The sequence below is a fragment of the Ictalurus punctatus genome, chromosome 4, assembly GCF_001660625.3.
Source record: "Ictalurus punctatus breed USDA103 chromosome 4, Coco_2.0, whole genome shotgun sequence".
In the NCBI taxonomy this organism is placed as follows: Eukaryota; Metazoa; Chordata; class Actinopteri; order Siluriformes; family Ictaluridae; genus Ictalurus; species Ictalurus punctatus.
The window spans coordinates 17,508,547-17,532,546 of NC_071284.1; the positions used below are offsets into that span (position 1 = coordinate 17,508,547).

The 24,000-nt window shown below is 40.0% G+C and overlaps 1 protein-coding gene across 7 annotated transcripts in view; it reads left to right on the forward strand.

The window, feature by feature from the left end:
- Positions 1–24,000, forward strand: part of chd2 (chromodomain helicase DNA binding protein 2) — a 117,532-nt gene that overhangs the window by 65,645 nt on the left and 27,887 nt on the right. For all 7 annotated transcript variants that reach the window (XM_053678017.1, XM_047153463.2, XM_053678015.1 and 4 more), the window contains 19 exons: positions 1,020–1,178; positions 1,533–1,669; positions 5,968–6,193; positions 6,438–6,538; positions 6,648–6,689; positions 6,952–7,121; positions 7,324–7,448; positions 8,066–8,282; positions 8,402–8,491; positions 8,616–8,806; positions 16,665–16,853; positions 16,961–17,123; positions 17,223–17,375; positions 17,883–17,954; positions 18,083–18,232; positions 18,327–18,475; positions 18,598–18,694; positions 19,956–20,048; positions 20,139–20,309. In XM_053678017.1, the coding sequence (XP_053533992.1) occupies positions 1,020–1,178; positions 1,533–1,669; positions 5,968–6,193; positions 6,438–6,538; positions 6,648–6,689; positions 6,952–7,121; positions 7,324–7,448; positions 8,066–8,282; positions 8,402–8,491; positions 8,616–8,806; positions 16,665–16,853; positions 16,961–17,123; positions 17,223–17,375; positions 17,883–17,954; positions 18,083–18,232; positions 18,327–18,475; positions 18,598–18,694; positions 19,956–20,048; positions 20,139–20,309 (2,695 nt within the window). The remainder of the gene's footprint in view (positions 1–1,019; positions 1,179–1,532; positions 1,670–5,967; positions 6,194–6,437; positions 6,539–6,647; positions 6,690–6,951; positions 7,122–7,323; positions 7,449–8,065; positions 8,283–8,401; positions 8,492–8,615; positions 8,807–16,664; positions 16,854–16,960; positions 17,124–17,222; positions 17,376–17,882; positions 17,955–18,082; positions 18,233–18,326; positions 18,476–18,597; positions 18,695–19,955; positions 20,049–20,138; positions 20,310–24,000) is intronic.

Consider the following 24,000-nt stretch of genomic DNA (forward strand, 5'->3'; position numbering starts at 1 on the left):
AGCATCTGTACAAACCCTGATCAAAATATCAATAACTGCCTGTTTTATTTTGCATGTTTGATGTGTTCTCCTGACAGAAATTAAAAACGGTTACAGTGACAGTAATTTCTAATCCAAACAGTGGTGAAATACCAAAGCTAGAGTCCTAAATCCTTCTAATGATTTACTTTTTGTTGAGATTAAGTAAGATTGTCATGGTAATAGCGTGCAGTGAATGTAAACAACAACGATCAACAACAGTTAAGAGGTTACCATTAACTCAAACAATATTGTGTCCTCAAAATGCCCTTGGTGTCTTGGATGCAGCCAGATGGGTTCTAGTGATTTAAAAAAAAAAAAAAAAAAATTTATTGCATTTTCTTGTCCCTAATAAAAAAGGTGAGTGAGAAGTCTCAAACCTTAAATGTTCTGTACACACATTTAGATTACAAGTTTAAATTCTAAGCAACAAGTATGAACAAGCTACAAATATTCCACCATCCTCAACACCCACACACACGACATAGTAGCCAGATCGTCTACTTTCTATTTATGGAAGTGCCGTAACCACGCAAAGACGAATGACATCAAACGGACATTTCCTGTGAAATCCGACCTGACAGATCAAATTATAAATCATAATTTTAAGCTTACCGTTGCAAATGTTACGTTTTAACCAAAAAAAATTTGATTGTTTTGAGGTACAATCGAGAGAGGTGGTCTGGGTCAGTGGGGCATCCACTACTGGGTAGTGAAAAACAGAACACCAGGGTTAAATGCAGTGCTTTGAGTCATATGGGTTTTGACATTATGGATCTGTCATTAAGTTATTTGCAAAATTCTGATTTTAATTATTTTGTTGTTGATTGTGATTCAGTGTGTGAAAGCTGTCTCAACGCCACTGGCCCATGAGTCAGGCTAACAGGGGCCTTAATTAATCGCTACACTGAGCTACAGGGTATAGGGAAGCAGAAACGTACAAGTGTCCCTGAACAGTGGTTGAAAATACGTTGTGTGCCTGCTTTATCCAATTGTTTCAGGCCACAGGCCAAGTCGTCCACAATCAAGCAGCATCAGTCTCAAAGGGGACGGAAACAGAGAAAGCAAGAAACATCGGATGAGGATGAAGATGATGATGATGATGAGGAAGAGGATACTCCAAAGAGACAGACGCGGCGAAGAGCAGCTACTAAAGTTAGGTAAGACCTCACTTGTACCCATGTAGACTGTAGTCATGGTCACTCTAAACCTACATGTTGTGTAAGTATTTCTTTTTGTAAAGGGGCAAGCATGAAGGCAATTAAAACAATTACAGCTTTGTAACTTTTTTTAATAAAAAAATTTTTTTTCATACTCTGTGAGCATGTAAAGGTGCATGTTCATAGAAAAAAAATGTCAAGTAGAAAAGGGGAGGTGGGTTGGAACATCTTTTATTATCTGTTCCCATTTGTTCTTTAATATGGCCAATTATCTCTGCATGTCATTACGATTGATGAGCAGGAGGTATGTTGTTTGTGGAGCCTTATTTTTAAATGAGTGTGTACTGACTGCAGTTATAAGGAGGACCAGCATGATTTTGAAACTGACTCTGATGACCTGATTGAGATGGCTGAGGGGACAGAGGATGTGCAGGATGAAGACAGTGAGACCATTGAGAAAGTCATGGATACTAGGATTGGCAAGAAAGGAGGTGAGAGAGTCAGTTTCCTTGTTTCTGGATTATTGAAAGGGTTGGAAGTTTTGCCTCATCAACTTGATTTTATTTTTTTTTTGCCAGACCGCCCGATGGGCTGGTTTAGAAGAGGCATTTTCACTGCCTGACTGACTGAGTCCCTTTGTTGAAATGCCCATGCACAAGGAGTTAAGCTAGCCAAATTTTAATCTAGCTACCCCTAGCAAGGAGTGAGCAGTACCAAGGACATTCTTTGATAAACATGCATGTGCTGCGCTTGTTCACAAACTAGCCCACCTCCATCATCTTGGGATAGTTGGGGTCTTGTAAACTAGATCACCTCCACATTTTTTGGATAGCAGAGAGAGAGAGGTAGCTTGTTTAAAGTGTCATTTCATGTAGATGCGTGTCCTTGCTTCATTATTGAATCATATATTCAATATATATTCAATATATATTATTGAAGCTAATAACTTTTGTTAAATGAAGAGTTGTGAGGATGTACTGTGGTATGAATGCATTTGTAGCTACATGCTGTCCGTATTAATTTCAACTGCTATGTAGTTTACTTACATGAATGCATGCCATATGATTTACCCATAAGACAAACATTTATTTGCCTTGGTTGTGGTCTCATGGCTGTTAATGCAAATCTCAGTTTCTTTTTACACCTCACTTTTTTTTTATTCAAAGCATACATACAAAACTTTTGTTTCACAAAATACTGGTGTGACGCAGAGTGTCATCCCAACAAAACTGGGCTCAGTAAATTATTTAGCTTAACCCAGCATAATGGTCCAATATGAAAGGAGTGCATGACCTATGTAGAATTCTACAAGATTATAGTCATCTACTCTGTAGGCTATCTGATACAGTATGTTGCAGCATTAGGATACAGCTTTGACTAAGTACAGTGGGATGGGCTTACACAAATAGCAGAAGTACAGTATTTAGGGCACAATTAATCGAATATCGATTGCGATTACGATTTTGACTGCCCACGATTACCTGAACATGATGGACTGCGATATTAACGTTTAAAGTTCGTCCTCCGCTCATAGAAAACTCTGCTGCAGATCAAATCAAGCGCTTCCTAAACTTACAGCCAGTCGACCTAGAGCGGTGCAGGGAATGACTCATTTTGTAATGCCAAGATCCAGAAACAAGTTAGCATTTTAGCGCTTGAGCTGCCAGATTCACTGCGAGCTCCAGCACTTGCGCGAGGGGAAATCATGACACTAACATGTTGCATGTTTCATAAATGGCACTAAAGACGTTGTCGGGGACATTAAATGTCATCACACAGCACAGGAAAAAACTTTGCAGATAAACTCGGGGCGCTACAGTGCGAAAATTTCACTCGCATTTGCAACTGAAAAGTACTTTGTGTGACTGTGAATAAATATTTAGGCGCACCGGTGCGTGTGACCTGTTTGGAGTCATATAATACAGTCGGAATAAAAATTACAGGAAGTCCAAAATGCATCTAAACCACGCAGCAGTTACTTTCACACTGCTTTTCATCACCTCAGTCAACTGAAAAAGTGTGTAAATACTGCAAAGAACCCATTATGATGACAAGAGTAACACTGTACATCATCTGCTTCAACTTGCTGATCTCACAAACCGCCATCTTTTATTGATCACGCGAAATGATCTGAACTTGCACCTGCTTGTGTAGACACTGCGGCATTGTAAATTAATAATAATGCTAATGCTACAATGTGGGGTTAAATTCAAACTTCTTTATTAAATAATTCCTCACCAATCATAATCAAGAGTAGCAACTGTTCAGTCTGCAAACATACAGTACACTGCTGCTCTCCTTCACTCACTTCACCAACTCTGACAGCGCATTCACTTCATTTAAGCTCAGGGTTGCCAGATATCACTAGAAAAGTCAACTCTAGTTTCCATGTTCTGATTTAATCCCTCAAAAAATGTCTGGGTTACACATGTAACCCTGTTCCCTGAGAAGGGAACGAGACGTTGCGTTTAGCATAACACTATGGGAGTGCCCCTCGCGCAACCGGCATCTGCAGCTTGTGTAAAATCATGCCTATGATCAGGTGACGTAGCAATTAAGCACGTCGTGTGATTGATATATATATATATATATATATATATATATATATATATATATATATATATATATATATATATATATATATATATATGGCACCTGTGAACCTTGCTGTCAGCCTCTATTATCTGAAGCAAAGACGCTGTTCACAGGCCTACCCCAGTATGACAAAGCTACGCAACGTCTCGTTCCCTTCTCAGGGAACAGGGTTACACACGTAACCCAGACGTTCCCTTTCAAAGCGAACTTCACGTTGCATTTAGCATATCACTATGGGAATGAGAATACCCACTCCGTCTTACCAAGGGTATGGCCTGTTCAAAAAGACCCAAGCCTGAGGTTCACTGCAAGACACTCGAGCCCAGGGCGGAATGAATATCCAGGCTGTAATATCGAATGAATGTGTGTTGCATAGACCACCCTGCAGCAGCACACACATCCTGTAAGGATACCCCGTTGGACAAAGCCTTCGAGGAGGTGATCCCCCTAGTGGAATGAGCCCTTATGCCCAGAGGCGTAGCGAGACCGCGCCTCTCATAAGCGATTAGAGATTGCTTCCTCTATGTAATTAGAGATGTGCTGCTTTGACACAGAATCACTTCTACTGTCGCCGCCAAGCAGACCAGCCGCTGTTCCGACTTACTTCACTGGCCAGAGCAGTGGGCGTAAGTACAGAGAGCCCTTACTGGACTCAGCAGGTGCATTCTCTCTTGTTCTGGTGTGAGGAACAGAGGAGGGCAGAAAGCCTGCAACACCACAGGCTGGGCAGCAGATGTAGGCACTTTAGGATACAGGAAGGCCTTGTCTAATCCAGGAGTAAAGGCAAGTCAGGAAGGGGCAACTGAGAGAGCTTGTAGATCTACTACTCATTTGAGAGATGTCAGGGCCCGCAGAAGACCTACCTTTAGAGTCAGAAGCTTCTCAGAGGCTGACTCTAAGGGCTCAAATGGGGCACCTGACAGACCTTCCAGGACCACAGAAGATCCCAGGAAGGTATGCGCGGCCTGTAGCTGGGCCTCAGCCGCCTGACATCATGCATAAACCTCGAAGTTAGAGGATGTTGCCCCACAGAGGCTCCATCAACAGGGGCGTGGCTGACCGAAATGGCAGTCACGTAAACCCTGATTGTAGAAGGAGCCCACCCCTCTGAGAAACATCCTTGTAAGAATTCCAGGACTGTAGCTATTGCGCAGTTCACTGAGTCTACAGTGGATCCCTGCGGATGGGAATCTCCCAAGGAGTGCCATCTAGCAGGGATATTATCTCTGAGAACCATATTTGCGCTGACCAACAAGGTGCTACTAGCAGCAGACATAGACTGTCTTGGCGATCTCTCGCTAGAACTTGTGGGAGCAAAGCGATCGGTGGAAAAGCATACAGATTTGACCTCGGCCACATGTGTACCCTGGCGTCCAGCCCTAATTGTGCGGGAGGAGTGTGGGCGAACCACAGTGTGTTGTGTCCTCGGAGGCGAACACATGCAGTCCCCCTTGGCCAAACTTCCGCCATATGGGCTCCACCACTTGTGGATGGAGCCACCAATCCCTGGGCTTCAGCCCCTGCCTCAACAGGATGTCTGACCCCACATTGCAGTGAGCTGGACAGCTGTCTAAGACCGCGCTCCAGCCCATGAGGGAGGTGTCGCCTTAGTGCAAGGCGGTAATGACAGACACCCCTAGATTGTGACCCAAGGCTAGAAACTGGGGAGACTCAAATTCTCAGAGCACGTAGGCATCACCACGTGACACTGATTACTCTCAGAGGATTCGTCCTTGGACGAAACCCCCAACTTCTCAGCCACCACTGAAACGGTCTCCTATGCAATAGGCCCAATGGTATGATGTTGGCTGCCCATACGCTCCAATAGTCTCCCATAGAGACTGGATGGGATGCTAAGATCCAGCTTTATCTTGCTCAATGTTGATAGGATTGACCCTACACATGTTGGGGATAGAAATGCCCTCATTGTAGTGGAATCCTTATAAACCCTAGAAAAGTTATCCACTGCACTGGAGAAAGCATACTTTTCCGAGGTTCAACTTGAGACCCAAGCTCTTCATGTGGAAATGTACAAATCTACCTGTACTATCTACTCGTATAATATCATCTTAAAATAACAGTGTAGATTTCCATAGCATTATATCATTATATTCTCCCACCATTGTTTCAGCCTGTGTATAAATTCTGTGATGGTTAAAAAAAAATAAAAAATACTGTCTCCCTATAAACACAGCTACTGGAGCTGCCACCACACTCTATGCTGTAGAGGCCAATGGAGACCCCAGAGCTGATTTTAACCCTGAGAAGGAGGAAGGTGAGACTCAATTCCTTATCAAATGGAAGGGCTGGTCCTACATCCACAACACATGGGAAAGTGTGGACTCGCTGACTCAACAAAAGGCGAAAGGGATGAAAAAACTGGAAAACTTTAAGAAGAAAAATGAGGAGCTCAGTGCTTGGTGAGGAGATGGTCTGTGTATGGTCTTCAAAAATTAAGAATTTATTTTCTTTAAACTGCCTTCAGAGGTCAAACTGTAAGATTGTCAGTTTCTTCAAATGACTGTTGAATGATGAATACTTGTTTGTAGTCATTTCTTTTGTTAGGGTTAATAGTCATTTTTAAATTGGTATCCTTGAGTGTTCTGTATAGCCATCGAGTGTCTATAAAGTTTCAATTAAATCCCAGGATTTGGCCTCTCACAGGTTGAAAAAAGCCTCACCAGAGGATTTGGAATATTACAACTGCCAGCAAGAGTTAACCATTGATCTGAACAAGCAGTATCAGATAGTGGAGAGAGTCATTGGTAAGTATAGGAGCTACTTTTTGATTAATGGTTTATGCCAAAATGCTTGAATTATTGGAAGAGATTTTGTTTCTGAATTTGTAATTTTATACCTTTAACACTTTTGCAGCAATGAAAACAGGGAAGTCACAGGTGCCCTCTGATTTTCCCTGTAGGTACTTTTTACTTCACTTTAATTCATTATATTCTAATAACTAGAGTTTAAAGTGAACAGATGTTCTGTTCATCTTGTAAAATGAATTCTATTACAAAAAGCCCACTACAAAGTACTTGATCTAATTCATGTTTCTAGGATAGTTATTCCTTTCATGTGGTTTGGTTGATCTTACCCCAAAAATGAAATATATCTGACTTTTACTAATGTCATGAGACAAATACTTTTTTGTACTGACCATTTATCTCCCTTGCTATAGCTCATAAGACTACATCTAATGAGCCTGAGTACTTGTGTAAGTGGATGGGTCTGCCCTACGCAGAGTGCACTTGGGAAGATGGAGCCTTAATAGGAAAAAAGTTTCAATCTTGTATAGATAGTTTCAACAACAGGAACATCTCCAAGACTATTCCCTCCAAAGACTGTAAGGTGAGAGGCTTATTTTATAAGTCTCTTAAATCTCTCTTCCTAGTTGTTTCACTATTTGTATTTGTATTATGGCAATAATATGCTACTTTAATGTTACTGATAAAATGGGTCCATGCTGCTTAGTTTGCATATCAATAAAATCTTGTATTAGGGCAAATTAGTATTGAGTCATTTCCTAAATTTGTGCTTTAACTTCTTGAAGGTGTTAAAACAGAGGCCCAGATTTGTGGCTCTGAAGAAACAACCCTCTTATATTGGAGATGAAAACTTGGAGCTGAGAGATTACCAGTTAGATGGGCTGAACTGGCTTGCACACTCGTGGTGCAGGTACCTTGATTGTTTTATTTAAGCTTTTTACATTTTACGTATTATATATGCTAATTAAATTAATCAGTTGAATTTATGTAACCTTGGCACTGTTGAGCAAAGATTTTGAAGAATTGTAAATATCATTTATATTGTGCAAACTATATAAATCATCTAGATTAGCCTTTGCCTTATTACACTGCACTTTGTTTTTAACTTGAATAAAAATCTTTTTAGATACTCTACAATTCTCTAAAAGATATGGCCAAAAGTATGTGGTTACCTAACCTTCTCACCCATATGTGGGCTAGAAAGCTCTAGAAAGCAGTGGCATTAAGATGTCCTGTCAGTGAAACTAAGAGACCTAGCTCAAACCTGTTCCAACATTACAATGCCCCTGTGCACAAAGCAGGGTTTATAAAGACATAGTTTGATATGCTTGGTGTGGAAAAAAGTTGAGTGGCTTCCACTAAACCCTGACCTCAACTCCACTGAGTTTAAATTTTACATGTCAAACATTTACTTGTTTTCTAAAATAATTATTTGCACATACTTATTACAGGGCCCTCAATTTGTCTTTCAGTTTGATTTGTACTTGTTCATGTCAATTGCTAATTTGGTTCACTCATGTTGTCTAGGTGTAACAGTGTTATCTTAGCTGATGAGATGGGCCTGGGGAAGACCATACAGACCATTTCATTCCTTTCCTACCTGTTCCATCAGCACCAGCTGTATGGGCCCTTCCTCTTGGTTGTGCCCCTCTCCACACTCACATCCTGGCAGCGCGAGTTCAGTACTTGGGCTCCTGACATGAATGTTGTGGTCTACCTGGGGGATGTTTTGAGCAGAAAGATGGTACAAATCCACTTGAATGTCAATATGGATCTTTGTTTTGTGGACAGTTCCTGTAGAAATGGTTTATGTTTTGTTAAACTGATTTATTTATTTATTTTGGTGATTTTTGTATTTTATAGATTCGTGATTATGAGTGGATTCACCAGCAGACCAAAAGAATAAAGTTCAACACACTTTTGACCACATATGAAATTCTACTGAAAGATAAGGTAACGAGAGAATATATTTTCTGCTCTAAAGTGGTACAAAGTGGTGCAATATTTATTCATGTAACTGTAGTCTGTCAAAGTGTTTGCATTGAAAACATGGCAGTCTTTGTTCTTTTTACTGCAGAGTGTTTTGGGAAACATAAACTGGGCATTTCTTGGGGTGGATGAGGCTCACCGGCTGAAGAATGATGACTCTCTGCTGTATAAAACACTAATAGATTTCAGGTCGAACCACAGGCTACTCATAACAGGAACACCGCTGCAGAACTCACTCAAAGAGTTGTGGTCCCTCCTGCACTTTCTTATGCCTGACAAGTAGGTCCTGCTCTGCACTTTTATTAACTAAGTTAGAGGTTCACCATCTACTGAGATGGAAAATTTATACTGTGGAGTTGTCAGTCTGTGTTATGTGCCAGTGCCAATAGTAGATGTCAGGTGATACTTTGGTATTTGAACTTAAAGAACTGCATAAAGAGAGAGAGTGAGCAAACTTTATTGATCCCCAAGGGGAAATTTGGTGTCACAACAGCAAATACATCAGTCTGGGAAGGGTTACAAAGCTATTTCAAAGGCTCTGCGACTCCAAAGGACCACAGTGAGAGCCATTATCTCCAAAGGGAAAACTTGGCACAGTAGTGAACCTTCCCAGAAGTAGCCGACCTTCCCAAATTCCTCCAAGAGCACAGCAACTACTCATCCAGGAAGTCACAAAAGAGCCAAGGACAACATCAAAGGACCCACAGGCCTCTCTTTCATCAATAAAGGTCACTGTTCATGACACCATTATCAGAAAGACATTGGGCAAAAATGGCATCCATGGAAGAGTGGAAAGGTGAAAACCGCTGCTAACCCAGAAGAACATTAAGGCTCATCTGAATTTTTATAAAACACACCTTGATGTTCCTCAAACCTCTTTGGAGAATGTTCTGTGGACTGATGAGTCGAGAGTGGAACTGTTTGGAAGACAGGGATCCTGTTACATTTGGCATAAACCAAAGACAGAATTCCACAAAAAGACATCACACCTACGGTCAAGCGTGGTGGTGGTAGTGTGATGTTGTGGGGATGCTTTGCTGCTTCAGGGCCTGGGCAGCTTGCAGTAATTGAGGGAAACATGAATTCTGCTCTCTACCAGAAAATTCTAAAGGAGAATGTCTGGTCTTCAGTCTGTAAATTGAAACTCAAGCTCAACTGGATTATGCAGCAAGAGAATAATCCAATGCACAGGAGAAAGTCCTAGTACTAGAAGTAAGTGAAATACTGATCTCCAGTTATCGGAAGCAGTTGGTTGCAGTTATTCAATTCAATTCAGTTTTATTTGTATAGCGGTTTTAACAGTGGACATTGTCCCAAAGCAGCTTTACAGAATATGTAAATGTATGAATTTATCCCTAATGAGCAAGCCAGAGGCGATGGTGGCAAGGAAAAATGATATGAGGAAACCTTCAGAAGAACCAGACTCAAAAGGGAACTCATCCTCATCTGGGTGACAATGGATAGTACAGTTATAATAAATCCCTTCTAAAAATGTGCTAATAGTACATGGTCAAATAATACAGTTGTGTAACCAGGAAAATTCATTACAGTAACTTGAGAGAACTCCAAACAGAAGTAGGGCATCAGGATGGATCAGACAGGTCCGGAGAGCAGAAGGGGTCAGGATCACTGGCATCTCAGGAGTACCATGTGTAGCTTGACCAAAAGAGAGAGGCAAAAAGAGAGGGAGAGATTATTAGGTATTCTTATTGTCCCGTAATGGTTTAGGACTTGTTAAAGGCTCAATGTATTTTGCGTGTGTGCAAGCAGGGACTCCAGCAAGACTAGGGGGGGGACAACAACATCCAAACATCCCAGTTCACCACAACACTCTGTTGTGAGCTCTCTAGATCTGCTCCTTTCCCCAAGAAAAAACTATTCACAAAAGGCTTGACTAAGCAAACATGTTTTCAGCCTGGACTTAAACACCGAGATTGTGTCTGAGTCCCGAACACAAATAGGAAGGCTCTTCCATAACTGTGGGTCTTTGTAAGAGAAAGATCTTCCCCCTTCTGTAGCCTTAACTATTCGAGGTACCAGCAAATAGCCTGCACCTTACGATTGAAGTATTTGTGAAGGATCATAAAAGACCAAAAGTTTGCTCAGGTACTGTGGCACGAGACCATTCAGTGCTTTACAGGTCAATAGTAGTATTTTATAATCAGTGTGAAATTTTACTGGGAGTCAATGCAGTATTGATAAGATAGGGGTGATGTGGTCATATTTTCTGGTTCTAGTAAGGATACTTGCAGCTGTATTGCAGTTGGGCATTACAATAATCCAACCTAGAGGTGATAAAAGCATGAACTAATTTTTCAGTAATCACACCCAGGTCTTTTACTGCTGCACATGGTGAAACAGAAAGGCTATCCAGAGATACTATGTCATCAGAAAGCTTACTTCTAGCTGAATGTGGTACTAGTAGAAGTATTTCTGTCTTGTCAGAATTAAGTAAAAGGAAGTTAATAAACATCCGGTATCTAATGTCCTTTACACGTTCCTCAACTTTATTAAGCTGGTGTCTGTCATCTGGCTTTGCTGAAACGTACAACTGTGTGTCATCAGCATAACGGTGGAAGCTAATTCCATGTTTTACGAATAATTTGACCCAGAGGTAGCATATATAAAGTAAAAAGGAGTGGGCCTAAAACAGAACCTTGCGGAACACCTAACTTTACCTCAGTATGCACAGAGAAGTCTCCATTTACATCAACTGATAGCGGTCAGTCAAATAAGACCTGAGCCAGGAGACGGCCGTTCCCTTAATGCCAACAACATTTTCTAGTCTACCAAGGAGAATAGCATGATCAATTGTTTCAAAAGCTGCACAAGGTCAAGCAACACAAGCAAGGAGACAATCCTGATCAGAGGCCAGTATTAAGTCATTTACCACTTTAACCAGCGCTGTCGCTGTGATGAGGCCTAAATCCTGACTGATGCATTTCATGAATGTTATTCCTATGTAGGTATGAGCATAGCTGCTGTGCTACAACCTTTTCTAAATCTGCTAATAAAGGGAAGATAAAGGGCAGATTTGACATTGGCCTATAGCTGGCAATTGACAGGGGTCAAGGTTAGGTTTTTTAATCAGGGGTTTAATAACTGCTAGATTAAATGATTTAGGTGCATAGCCAGTGCTAAGGCAAGAATATATATTTTTTAGAAGGGGTTTGATTACTTCTGGAATAATCTGTTTGAAGACGCGTGTAGGTAAGTCGATGATTTTGATGAAGAAATTAATTAAATTAGTTCCGTCTCTCTACGGGGAGTAAAACATTCTAGTGTTGATGATATTGCTATATTATTATCTACAGGGTTAGTTATAAGACTGTCTGGTTTTAAATTAATAGTTAGAATTTTTTGTCTAATATTTTCAATTTCGCCAGTGAAAATATTCATGAAATTGTTGCTCCTATATAATGATTGTGTGCATGTTTCTGTGGTGGTTTTATTCAATTCAATTCAATTCAATTCAATTTTATTTGTATAGCGCTTTTTACAATAGACATTGTCTCAAAGCAGCTTTACAGAAATATCAACACGGTATACAGATATTAAAGGTGTGAATTTATCCCAACTGAGCAAGCCACTGAGTGGCGACGGTGGCAAGGAAAAACTCCCTAAGATGTTTTAAGAGGAAGAAACCTTGAGAGGAACCCGACTCAGAAGGGAACCCATCCTCATCTGGGTAACAACAGATATTGTGAAAAAGTTCATTATGGATTTATATGAAGTCTGTATGGCGTTAAGAGCAGCCGTAGTCCCAGCAGTCTGGAATTAAGGAAGATTTGAGCTCCATCCAGAGGCAGAAAGGATCTGGATCTCTAGTATCTCCATAAATTCGTGTGGGGCTCGGCGAAAGGAGAGAGGGAGAAAGTAGAACAGAATCTAGTCAGGGTAGGCTTGAGTAAACAAATACGTTTTAAGCTTAGACTTAAACACTGAGACTGTGTCTGAGTCCCGAACACTAATAGGAAGACTGTTCCATAACTGTGGGGCCCTATAAGAGAAAGCTCTTCCCCCTGCTGTAGCCTTCACTATTCGAGGTACCGTCAGAAAGCCTGCATCTTTTGATCTAAGTAGGCGTGGCGGATCATATAAAACCAAAAGGTCGCTTAGATATTGTGGCGCGAGACCATTTAGTGCTTTATAGGTTAATAAGAGTATTTTATAATTAATGCGAGATTTTACTGGGAGCCAATGCAGTATTGATAATATCGGTGTGATATGGTCGTATTTTCTAGTTCTAGTTAGGACTCTAGCAGCTGCATTCTGGACTAATTGGAGCTTATTTATATTCCTACTGGAACATCCAGACAGTATGGCATTACAATAATCTAATCTAGAGGTGACGAATGCATGAACTAGTATTTCCGCATCATGTAGTGACAATATGTTTCTTATTTTAGAAATATTCCTGAGATGAAAGAAGGCTATCCTAGTAATATTATCTACATGAGCATCAAATGATAGGCTGGAGTCAATAATCACTCCAAGGTCTTTAACTGCTGCACATGATGAAACAGAAAGACCATCCAGAGTAACCATGTGATCAGAAAGAATACTTCTAGCTACACGTGGGCCTAATAAAAGTATTTCTGTTTTATCAGAATTAAGCAGAAGGAAGTTAATTAACATCCAATGTCTAATGTCCTTTACACAATCCTCAACTTTACTAAGCTTATGTCTGTCCTCTGGCTTCGCTGAAACATACAACTGTGTATCATCAGCATAACAGTGGAAGCTAATTCCATGTTTACGAATAATTTGACCTAGGGGTAGCATATATAAAGTAAAGAGCAGTGGGCCTAAAACAGAACCCTGTGGAACTCCAAAAGTAACCTCAGTACGCATGGAGAATTCACCATTTACATCTACGAACTGATAACGATCGGTGAGATAAGACCTGAGACAGGAGAGGACTGTTCCCTTAATACCAACAACATTTTCTAATCTATCAAGGAGAATAGTGTGATCTATAGTATCAAAAGCTGCACTAAGGTCGAGTAACACAAGCAGCGAGACACAACCCTGATCGTAAGTCAGTAGAAGGTCATTTACTACTTTAACTAACGCTGTCTCTGTGCTATGATGAGGTCTAAATCCTGACTGATATATTTCATGAATGTTATTCCTATCTAAGTACGAGCATAACTGCTTTGCTACAACCTTTTCTAAAATCTTAGAGATGAAGGGGAGATTTGATATTGGTCTATAGTTGGACAATTGAGACGAGTCAAGATCAGGTTTTTTAATCAAGGGTTTAATAACTGCTAATTTAAGTGATTTAGGTACATAGCCACTGCTTAGGGAAGAATTGATTATATTTAGAAGTGGCTCAATTACTACTGGACCAATCTGTTTAAACAAACATGTAGGTACGGGATCTAGTATGCAAGTTGATGAATTGGCTGAAGAGATTAATGTAGCTAGTTCGGTCTCTCTAAGCGGAGCAAAACACTCTAAACATTGATCTGATATTGCTACATTGTCATGTAATGGGTTTGTTACAGTACTGTCCAGTTTTAATTTAATGGCCTGTATTTCACGTCTAATATTTTCAACCTTATCATTGAAAAATTTCATGAAATCTTCACTGCTATGTAATGATTGAGTGTTTCTCTCTGTAGTGGTTTTATTCCTAGTTAATTTTGCTACTGTGTTGAAAAGGAATCTAGAATTGTTTTTGTTGTCTCCTATTAAGGTGGAGAAATAGATTTTTCTAGCATCGCCAAGAGATTTCCTATATTTCAGTAGGCTCTCCTTCCATGCTGTTTGAAATATCACCAGTTTGGTTTGACGCCATTTACGTTCTAATTGTCGAGTTGTCTGTTTTAAGGTTCGCGTTTGATCGTTATACCAGGGTGCTAATTTTTTTTCTCTAATTATTTTCCTTTTGAGTGGAGCCACTCTATCTTGCGTGTAGCGGAGTGTTGACTCCAAGCTTTCAGTCGCCTGATCGAGTTCTGTGTGATCTGACGGTGATCCAAATCTAATTGATGTTTCTGCGAGGTTATTTATGAAGCTCGGTGCAGTAGCTGATGTGTAGGTACGTTTTACGCGGTAGCGAGACGAGGTGGAAATATTATGATCAATACGTATTATGAACGAGATAAGATAATGGTCTGAGACAACTTCAGACTGGGGAAAAATGATAATATTTTCTATAGTTAGTCCGTATGTTAGTATGAGGTCAAGAGTGTGACCACCATTATGAGTAGGCCCGATTACGTTCTGATTAATCCCTACTGAATCTAAGATGGACACAACCGCTGTTCTTAGAGGGTCTTCCAGGTTATCAAAATGAATATTAAAGTCTCCGACGATTAATGCTTTGTCTACAGACACAACCAGGTTTGAGACAAAGTCTGCAAATTCACTAAGAAATTCAGTATATGGCCCTGGGGGTCTGTAAATAATAATTAGAGGAATTGACTTATTTTTTGTGGCTACATAACTTATACTGGTATAAAGAATTTCAAAAGAATTAAATTTATGCTTAGGTTTTTGTGTGACGACTAGATTTTGACTATGGATGAGTCCAACACCTCCTCCTCTACCAGTTGAACGAGGCTGATGTACATAACTGTATCCAGGAGGACTGGCTTCATTTAATGCTATGTACTCGTTTGGTTTAATCCAAGTTTCCGTTAAACACATTAAATTACATTCCTGATCAGTAATGATGTCGTTAACAATAAGAGCCTTAGACGCAAGAGATCTAATGTTTAATAGTCCTAGCCTCAGATCAAAAGTGCTGGCTGTGCATTCAATATGATTTAATTTTATGTTAATTAGGTTACGAAGATAGACTTTCCGAGATTTTCTATATATTTGTATAGCTCGGGGAACAGACACAGTCTCTATAGTGTGTATTACCTTTGCCGGATTTTTAGTTGAACATTGATTATACTGAATGTTATTATTGGAAGATGTACTTACGGTAGGCAGTCACTTGGAGTGCAGCGCCTTGGAAATGTTGTCTGAAAGCAGTTCCGCTCCAAGGCTGCTGGGGTGCAGGCCATCAGGACGAAACAACCTAGGACGCTCCCAGAACAGATTCCAGTTATTGACAAACACCAGATTCTGCTCATTACACCAAGAGACTAACCAATCATTTAATGCTAGAAGTCTACTGAACTTTTCTGCTCCACGTCTGTATGTGGGAAGAGGTCCAGAGACGATGATCTTCGCGGTGGGTGATCTGCCTCGTACCGTCTCGATCAGGCTGGAGAAGTCCCTCTTCAGAACCTCCGTCTGCCGCAGCCTGGTGTCGTTCGTCCCCGCGTGCAGCACAACCGCTCCAATGCGCTCGTCCTTCTTCAGGATCCCGGATACCTGCGCAATCCCGGATACCTGCGCATTTATTCCTAGTTAATTTTGCTACAGTGTTGAATAAGAATAAGATTATTTTTGTTATCTTCAATTAGGGTGGACTGATCTAGCAGCACCAAGATATTTTCTATAGTTCAGGAGACTCTCCTTCCAAGCTGCTTGAAATACTACCGATTTGGTTTGATGCCATTTACGTTCTAGTTGTCAAGTGGTGTGATCGTTATACCAGGGTGCTAGCTTTTTCTCTCTAATTATTTTTCTTTTAAGTGGAGCTACCTTATCTAGCGTATAGCGGAATGTTGACTCTAAGCATTCAGTTGCCTGATCAAGTTGTTTGGAATCAGACCAAGCCATTCATAGTTGATATCTCTGGGAGGTTATTGATAAAACTCTGTGCAGTAGCTGACGTGAATGTACGCTGACATGAACGTAGTTATTGCTGCTAAAGGTGGCACAAGCAGATTTTAAATTTAAGGGGGCAACTCACATGGGCACATAGGTGTTGGAAAACATTTTGTTGCTTCAATAAAAAATAAAAACTGTATTGTGTGTTTATATTTTGTTTGAAGATCTAAAACTATTTAGTATGAGATACACACAAAAAGAGAAGAAATCAAGAATGGGAAAATACTTTTTCACAGCACTGTAGATAGTCCAAAATGAAAATGAAATATTGTTGATTTTCTCTTTTGGGATCCTTGTTGGCTCCAGAAATCATATTTTTAAAATATTGTTTCTATACTAAATCTGATTAAAAAAAAAATTCTGCACATGGTAATCCTTGACCTTTGCTTTGTTTCAGGTTTGAATTGTGGGAGGATTTTGAAGAAGAGCATGGTAAGGGCAGGGACAATGGCTACCAGAGTCTGCACAAAGTGCTTGAGCCCTTCCTTCTACGTCGTGTAAAAAAGGACGTGGAGAAATCGCTACCTGCCAAAGTGGAGCAGATCCTCCGAGTGGACATGTCCGCCCAGCAGAAACAGTTCTACAAGTAGGTCCTGCTTTGTATGCACTGTTTAACTTCAAGTTTTGCTTTTGGGTACTAAGTTGTTTTTATTTAACCTAATCTGTCCTCTCTTGTATGTGTTTTTATTTAAGGTGGATTCTCACAAGGAATTACAGAGCCCTAGCTAAAGGCACCAGAGGCAGTTCCTCAGGCTTCCTCAACATCGTCATGGAGCTGAAGAAATGCTGTAATCATGGCTTCCTCATCAAGCAGCCAGATGAGGGAGAAAATGAGAATCCTCAGGAGCACTTGCAGGTAAGACAATCTTAGGAGGATAGTCTGTTTTAAATCCATAAATTGTTTTAGACTACATTCAGGTTCATTCTAATTTGAACTCATTTTGTTCTGGGGAAGGCACTGGTCCGTGGCAGTGGGAAGCTTGTGCTCTTGGATAAACTGCTAACAAGACTGAGGGAACGGGGCAATCGTGTGCTTATCTTCTCTCAGATGGTCCGTATGCTGGACATTTTAGCTGATTATCTGGCCATGAAACGCTATCCTTTCCAGGTATCAGAAAAAATATGTTGGTGTTACATTTTTCCTCCAGTAGTTTAAATTTGAATTTGTGTGTGACATACTCAAGATCATTTCGCAACTCACAATTCCTAATATTTCCAGTGTTCTCTGTGGTAATGTTTTTTTTCTATTCTTATTTATTTACCCATTTATATTTTTCACTGTATGAATGTTGGTTTTACTTGTGCTGTCTATGGGCTTGGTTCTGAAATGTTGGTGAGTTTGAGTTGGTTTAAGGCTGACTCAGGTGTCAGGCATGCAGCGATATATTGGATTGTTCTCTATTTTTATCCACTGGTTATTTTTTAATGTGCATGAGCTTTGGTAAGATAATACTCTGGGCAACACTTGGAGTAATGGCCATTTTTTCTTTTTTGACATCAGCACTTATTTGGGGAACAAATGCCCCAGTTTGACAAAGTGCATGATTTGGGACTCTAGTTAACTGAGGCCTCCTAACTTAACAGTTTTTGGCACCTTTTTTTCTCATATGTTTAGAGATTGGATGGCTCCATCAAGGGAGAGCTCCGGAAACAAGCACTGGACCACTTTAATGCAGAGGGATCTGAGGTATGTACCATAGCTGGATGGCTATGACTTCGCACATAGTTTTGGGCAGCAGTGTGATTTTTCAGTTATTTGTATCAGCCAATTAAGCAGATACTGTGCTCTTAGTGGTTAATTGTCCTCTGCTCCAGGATTTCTGTTTTCTCTTGTCCACTCGTGCTGGAGGTCTGGGCATTAACTTGGCCTCAGCTGACACTGTGGTCATCTTTGACTCTGACTGGAACCCTCAAAATGACCTGCAGGCCCAGGCCAGAGCCCACAGAATAGGCCAGAAAAAACAAGTAATACTTCTTAGCCATGAATCTCACAGACACCTTTTTGAGACAGACATTGGGGGTATCAGTACACTAATGTGCATCTTATTTGCCTGTTTAGGTGAATATTTATCGTTTGGTCACAAAAGGCACTGTGGAGGAGGATATTATTGAAAGGGCAAAGAAAAAGATGGTGCTAGACCATCTTGTCATACAGAGAATGGACACCACTGGAAGAACAGTACTAGACAACAACTCAGGCAATTCAAAGTGAGCTTTTATTCCATTTCTGTTCTATAGAAAAAATGTACTTGCCATTGAAACTATTAAGAATAGCACCTTTTATGAAAATGGCATTATGTACTACTGAACTACATTTGAACTATTTCCAGTTCAAATCCATTTAACAAGGAGGAGCTGGCAGCTATCTTGAAGTTTGGTGCTGAAGATCTGTTTAAAGAACCTGAAGGGGAGGAATCTGAGCCACAGGTATCCATTTATTGTTAACCAGTTTTGTGTGGAGACTAGGGATGCATCGGAACCAATTATGGTATCGTTCTGATACCATGCTCATTTACTTGTACTCATAAAAAGTGCTCTGATACTAACATCTGATACCAGAAGTGGGGAAAAAAAGTCTTTCGCAAATCACAAGTAAGTCTCCACTCTTGGCATTCAAGACTGAAGTCAAATCCCATGTCAAGACAGGCAAGTCCCAAGTCAAGACTAAGAAGTCCAAGTAAAGTTACAAGTCCTTAACTTTAAGTTTAACTTTGAGTCCTAAACAGGTCATAATGGACTCTTCACAAAATGTAAGGCCAGAGTAATAATTAGTATAGTAAATGTACACAAATCTTGCAGGCTTTTAAAGTAAAAATAAAAATTGTTCATCACTTCCTAGACAAGCTTTAAATGAAAATGAAAATTATATAGCGCCTTTTAACGTTAGCAGTTAAAATGGAGCAACTTGGGGTTCAGTGTCCCAAGGACACTTCGGCATATAAAGGCATGTGGGCTGGGGATCGAACCGCCAACCCTGCAATTAGTGAACAACCTGCTCTGGGTATTTGAAAGCTGCATAACTTTTTTAAAATGGCATTCATTTTTAATTTACATGAAGTCTATTCTCAATAAGAGTACCCATGTGTCTCAGTTCAGTTTGTTTTTGCCTTGGTATTTGCTTTGTGCAACTTCAAATGCCGAACAAAATTTTAAGTTGCTTTTGTGTCTGATGATGTTGCAAACAGCACAATCTTTGTAGGCGAAGGCTGGTATCTTTGGGAGCATGGCTACCACAAAGTGCCTTTGTTTTTGGGAAATGAGAAGTATAATAGCCTTGTCATTGTCTAATGTAAGTGGGCAGCCTGAATACTGTACGCACATAGAATTTTTTGAGCATAGAACAGGGGAGCAAGCGTCCATATAAACTGTTGCGTATGAAGGCACTTCAGTTTTGTGCGTTTCCTTTTGCCAGGGTCTACTCTACATACTGCTGCTGAGTCAAGGTTCACAGCAAAATGTTCTGACCATGCTTGCTGATACTGCTCTGCACTGCCCTTAAGTTGGCCGCAATCATGCTTAATATTAAATGCAAGAGTTATAAAAAAAAAAAGATGCATGAAGCCCTTGATTGCTTAATACTAAGTAGGTTAGACATTTATACTTGGGGTAAGAGTTTTTTTTTGTGCCAAGAAAATGCAAATAAAAGAAAAGCAAAAGGAACTTTTGTTTTCCTCCCTCCCCCGCTCAGGAAATGGACATTGATGAGATCTTGAGGCTTGCTGAAACCCGAGAAAGTGATCAAGGTTCCAGTGCCACAGATGAGCTCCTGTCCCAATTTAAGGTATGTTACCAGATTTCTCTAGGTCTTAGTCAACTAAAATATTTTGAAAGATTAAAAAAATCTTTCAATAAAGTGTTTTTGCTCTGGCAGGTAGCTAACTTCACCATGGATGAGAGCACACCAGAGCTGGAGGAGAAGCCCATGCAGAACTGGGATGAGATCATTCCAGAAGATCAGAGGCGGCGGGTGGAGGAGGAGGAGAAACAGAAGGAGATGGAGGACATTTACATGTTGCCCCGGAGCAGAAGCTCAAATAAAAGAGTAAATTGTCACTTTGTTAAAACTTTTAAAACAGGGCTTTATTAGGCCTGTATAGGTATATTAATAATTTCAGGTTAATAATTTTAGGTTAGGTGAAGTTTTATAAATAATTATAATTAGTTTCCTTCATATCTTCCTTTATTCATATCTTCCTTTAGTACCTAAACCCATTGACACTGCTGACACACAGCATAGTATCTTATAAGTATTATAATATAGATGGCCAAATAGACTGTACGACTGACTATCACACCCATATAAGCCTTCCCAAAACTGTTGGTACAAAGTTGAAAGTACACAATTGTCTGTAATGTCTTTGTATGCTGTAGAATTTAAATTTCCCTGCACTGGAACTAAGGGGCCAAGCCCAAACCTGTGCACAAAGAGCAGTCCATAAAGGATTGCTAAGGTTGGTGTGGAAAACCTCAAGCACAGAGCCATGACCTAAACCCTACTGAACACCTTTGGGATGAATTGGAATACTGACTGTGCGCCCAACACATCAGTGCCCAACCTAATGCTCTAGATTAATGCTCTTGTGGATGAATGAGCACAAATCCCCATAGTCACGTTCCAAAATCTAGTGGAAAGCCTTCCCACAAAAGTGGAGGATGTTTATAGTGCTGGTCAATAAAGTGATCTTGATTTGTATCACAATAATTTTTTCCTCAATAACAATGATGAGCTGAGGGTATTCAAATTTGATCAATTTTTGTTTCTATTTCCTATCTGTTTCCTGTCTAACTTGATGAAATATCCAATGGATGCAGTGTATAGGGTTGGCACAAAGCCAGCATAACAGCTAATCAGGCTGTGCACTAAATTGCACACTCACCTGAGGGAATCATACTTTACTTATCTAAAGTATGATGACATGCAGTTAAGGTCAAAATGTGCTTCCGTCTAGTATTGAAAAAGTCTGTAAACACTACCAATTAGGGTTGTCATGATAGCAGACTTTTGACATTGATACAGATGAAATGCGAACATGTGGGCATAATGACATGCTATGATGAATAATTAGCTTATCCCCAATGCAAAAACAGTTGCATTCTCAACAGAAATTTTCACTAATCACTTAAGAAAGCTCCCCAGCATAGCCTTTAACTTTGCTAAACTGTCAACTTTTCAGCTCTTTGTAGAGGTCGGGTGCTTGTTGGCCAAATGTGTAGCCAATGTTTTGCAGTGGAGGGATTTATAACACCGTTTGCAAACTGGTTTTGTACGGTCTATTGGCTGCCTGTTTTCATCTGCTACATAGGCAAAATATGCCCACAGCATCCAAACATCCCAGTTCGCCACAACACTTTATGCCCGTGAACCCTCTAGAGTCCCCAACACTAATTCGAAGGCTGTTTCCTGACGTTCCAATGGCCCGCCAGCCATGTTGTTAGTAAAACTTTGCTATGTACACAGCTTATGTGTGGATGTAGCAACTCATGCGATATACCTTTTGGAAAGCTAAAATTCTTGTGACATGATTGAAATAATCCGTTTAAAGATACAATCACAACAGCAGCTACAATCAACATCTCTGTCAGACCACCAACATACAAACAAACACTTACGAAATGGAGGCAACTCATCCTTGAAGCCACATAGTAGTCCACTGATCTATAACATCCCGACAAAAACAGTCTTGTTACACTGGCAAAGGTCCAAACAGAAAAATATGTAAATGAGAACAGCTTTATTGGGAATTCAGCTGTATCAAAATACAGCATGTGAGCACAGAGAGTATGAGAGTAGCAAACAGATTTTAAGAGCTGACACTAGGCAGATTGCAAATATTATGCAGTGTCGTAATGAATATGCTAATTAGCACATGACATTACCTAGCGACATTTAGTGATTTTCCTTTGAAAGTTCTTGGCAACAGTGCTCCTGTCACTCATCTGGAGTACAGGGTGTCCCAAAGTCTCCGTACATGGGGGAAATTAACACTTTTAAGCAAAATGTAATCTGCAAATCCACAAAAGGAATTTAGAATATGGCCCTGAGAATCTGTAAATAATAGAATAACTTGTATTTTGTTGCTGCATATGCTAAGTTAGTAAAAAAGAACTTAAAATGCATTGAATTTATGATTAGGTTTTTGTGTGATGCCTAAATTATCATTATAAATGATTGCAACACCTCCTCTGCCAGTTAGCCTGGGTTGATGAATACAGTGGGGGAAATAAGTATTGGATGCGTCAGCATTTTTTTTCAGTAAATATATTTCCAATGAGGCTATTCACATGAAATTTTCACCAGGCAAGGAACCAGCTGAAATCCATAAGTAATTATACCACCTATCTTTGCAAATTAATATCAGCTGGATTAGTAAATTGATGATCTATAAAAAGGCTTTTCATTACCAAGGTATCACATAAGAAACATCTCATGATGGGTAAAAGCAAAGCTCTCTCCCAAGACCTTCAGAACCTTATTGTTACAAGAGATATAGATGGAATCAGATATAGACCTATTTCAAAACTTCTGAATCCTCCAGTTAGCACCATTGGGGCCATTATACAGAAGTGGAAGCAACATCACTTTGTCATCAAATGGCCATGCACAGGAGCTCCTCGCAAGATTTCTGACCAGGGAATGAGAAGAATAGTCAGAAGAGTAGCCCAAGAGCCAAGGACCACTCAGAAAATGCACCAGAAACACTTGGTGGCAGCCGGTGCCATCGTCACAGAGAAAACAATAGGCAATGCACTCCACTGCTCACGCTCACCCCGCAAGACTCCATTACTAAAGAAAAGGCCTGTCGAAGCTCATTTAAAGTTTGCTACAACTCATCTGGACAAGCCCATGAAATACTGGGAGAGTGTAGTCTGGTCAGACTAGAGCAAAATTTAACTTTTTGGCTCTCATACTACACACCATGTTTGGAGAAGAAATGCCACTGCACATCACCCTTAAAACACTATACCAATAGTGAAGTTTGAAGGTGGAAGCATCATGGTGTGGGGCTGTTTTTCATCGCATGTACTGGTAGACTTCATATAATTGAAGAAACAGTGAATGGAGCCCTTTACCGGAAGATTCTTGAGAAAAATCTGCTGCCATGCACCAGAATGATGAAGATGAGACGTGGGTAGACCTTCCAGCTGGACAATAATCCAAAGCATACAGCAAAAGAAACTCTGTTGGTTTCAGAGAAAAAAAAATCAAGGTGTTAGAATGGCCCAGTCAGTCACCTGACTTGAATCCAACTGAACAAGTTTTTAAGACAGTATGTTTAGAAGAATGGGCTAAAATCACGCCTGAATACTGTGATCAATTCATTTCCTCATACAGGAAGCGTCTTGAAGCTGTCATTACAAACAAAAGGTTTCTCCACTAAGTATTAAATAAATTTTAGTTAGCATGTTCAATACTTTTTTTCCTGTGTCATTCCACTTTATTACACATAACTTTATTGATGGACTTTAATTTTGTGAATTCTTTGTTTGTGGATTTCTTGAGTTAATTCTGATGTCTGGTGAAAATTTCATGTGAATAGACTCATTGGAAATATATTTACTGAAAAAAATGACTCATCTAATACTTATTTCCCCCACTCTATAATTGTATGTGGGAGGACTAGCTGCGTTTAATGCTACATACTTATTTGGTTTAATCAACGTTTCTGTTAAACACAGTACATTAAATTCTTGATCAGTTATGGTTTTAACAATCCGTATTAACAATAAGTGCT